Source organism: Acanthisitta chloris, unplaced genomic scaffold, assembly GCF_000695815.1.
Source record: "Acanthisitta chloris isolate BGI_N310 unplaced genomic scaffold, ASM69581v1 scaffold3409, whole genome shotgun sequence".
Classification (NCBI taxonomy): Eukaryota; Metazoa; Chordata; class Aves; order Passeriformes; family Acanthisittidae; genus Acanthisitta; species Acanthisitta chloris.
Genome location: NW_008689629.1, coordinates 15989 through 18209, shown reverse-complemented (window position 1 = coordinate 18209; position 2221 = coordinate 15989). Strand labels below are relative to the sequence as shown.

The 2221-nt window shown below is 51.7% G+C and overlaps 1 protein-coding gene across 1 annotated transcript in view; it reads left to right on the top strand.

The window, feature by feature from the left end:
- Window positions 1-1471: 1471 nt before the first annotated feature.
- Window positions 1472-2221, top strand: part of FRMD6 (FERM domain containing 6) — a 10031-nt gene continuing 9281 nt past the window's right edge. The window contains exon 1 of the mRNA XM_009081484.1: window positions 1472-1570. Coding sequence (XP_009079732.1) covers window positions 1472-1570 — 99 coding nt within the window. The remainder of the gene's footprint in view (window positions 1571-2221) is intronic.

Sequence of the window (2221 nt, the reverse complement as noted above, 5' to 3'; positions counted from 1 at the left end):
TGTATGGATGCCACAATGCATTGATGCAGTGCCCAGGATTGATCCATGGCCATGATCCACCATCACAATGCATGGATGCAATGCATGGATGCAATGTATGGATGCAATGCATGGATGCAGTGCAGCGTTGGTGGTAGAAACCCAAAGCGCTGTCGTGATGAGAGATCATGACCTCTGGATTTCCCAACTTCTGCAAAATCCCAGTAACCTCCAACAAAAAGTCACCTCAGGGCACTTTCTTCCTGCTGCACAAATATGCAGTTCCAGGGGTTCAGAAGCCAAAGGCATCTCCATTTAGACCAAAACAAATATTTGGCGACAAGGGAGACACTCTGCTGTCCTGGTGCCAGCATAAATCTGGGGGTTAGGCTGAACTAGTTTAGAGTTTAAAGGTCCTTGCTTGTGGTGTCATGTGGGAATTTGTGTCCCTGTGGATGGTCCTGGGGTAAAAGGTACATAAGGAATATTCACCCTTGGAAATAAGAATTTCCTGGGGTCAGTGCTAGGATGGATTCACCAGCTGTGAATTTCCCATCTGCAAATCACTGTTAGTGCTTGGATTGTTTTATTTAACCCCAGTAAGAGTCAGAGTCAGAACTGCTGGGAATGATACAGGAAGGGATGTGGGGGTCCTGTTATGGGACCCCACACCATCTCCTTGCCTTTCTGCAGCCTGCAACCTTCTGGGTTGTTCCCAGCAGATACACTTTTATTTATTTCAATTATGCCAGGAAAGCTTTTCCTGAGGTTTTTCTGAACGCAAGCTGGGAGAATAAAACTGCTGGCTCAGGTTTTCTGGGCTGGGCTGTGATCCTGCACTAACCGTGGCGCCGGGGTTGGGATGGGGGTGGCTGTGGTGTGCTCAGGGGGCTTGGGGGACATCTCACTTCTGGGGAGACGTCCCACTACTGGGGGGACATTCCCTATGAGGACAGGCTGAGAAAGTTGGGGCTGGTCAGCCTGGAGAAGAGAAGACTGCGTGGAGACCTCATAGCAACTTTTCAATATCTGAAGGGGCCTGCAAGGGAGATGGAGAGGGACTCTGTGTTAGAAACTGCAATGATAGGACAAGGGGTAATGGGCTTAAACTGAAGGAGGGAGAGTCTAGGTGGGATGCGAGAAAAAAGTATTTTACTATAAGGGTGGTGAGACATTGGAACAGGCTGCCCAGGGCCATGGTGGCTGCCTCACCACTTTTTTTTTGCAACTTGCTCTGGTGGGAGGTGTCCCTGCCCAGGGCAGGGGGTTGGCACTGGATGATCTCTGAGCTCCATTCCAACCTCTTAGCATCCTCTGAAGCTCTGCTGGGTGGGAAGGATGCCTGCAGTGGGGTGTGTGGGGCTGGGGGTGCCCACACAGGGCTCAGCTCCTCTCTCTCCTGCAGGGATGGCACCCGCGGGGACCGAGGCCACCCCATCCCACCGGTGAGGTGCTGCCCCCACCCCACCCCGAGCCCCGAGCCCAGACCACGATGAACAAACTGACCTTCCACAACAACAGAGTCATGCAGGACCGACGCAGTGTTTGCATCTTCCTTCCCAACGACGACTCCCTCAACATCATCATCAACGTAAGGCTCTGGGGGGGCTGGGGAACTCCCTGAGCACTGACATGCTCCTCACACCCACTGGGCTTGCAACCAGCTGCATCTGCATGCTCTGGGTTTGCTCCTGGGTTGGATTCTGAGCCTGCCTGTTCTCGCCCTGCTGGAGAAATGCACATGAGTTATTCCCCCTAAGGCTGCGGCAGCATTTTCCGCTCTCCTGCTTCTTCCCTCGATGTGCTGCTGGCAGCAGAGTATCAGCAGAGTAGGTTTTGGCTGGTGACCTGCTGCTTGGCAGCCCACAGAGGGGCACAAGCCTCCTCCTTCAGCCCTCACTCCGTTCTGGATGGCAGTTCAGTACCCCAGGGGATAAACAGGAGGGGCTTTGGCTCTGATTTGGGTGTAGTATTGAATGTGAAATTCCCCCACTTTTATATGTTAATTCACCAGCTCCCGATGTTTCCTTTGATGCAGGAAATTTTTTTAATGCCTTTCATATTTAAAGGAAGCTTATAAAAAAGATGGAGAGTGACTTTGTACACAGGCAGATAGTGATAGGATAAGGGGGAAGGGTTTTAAACTGAAAGAGGAGAGATTTGGATTAGATGATAGGAATAAATTGTTCCCTGTGAGGGTGCTGAGGCACTGGCACAGGTTGCCCAGAGAAGCTGTGGCTGC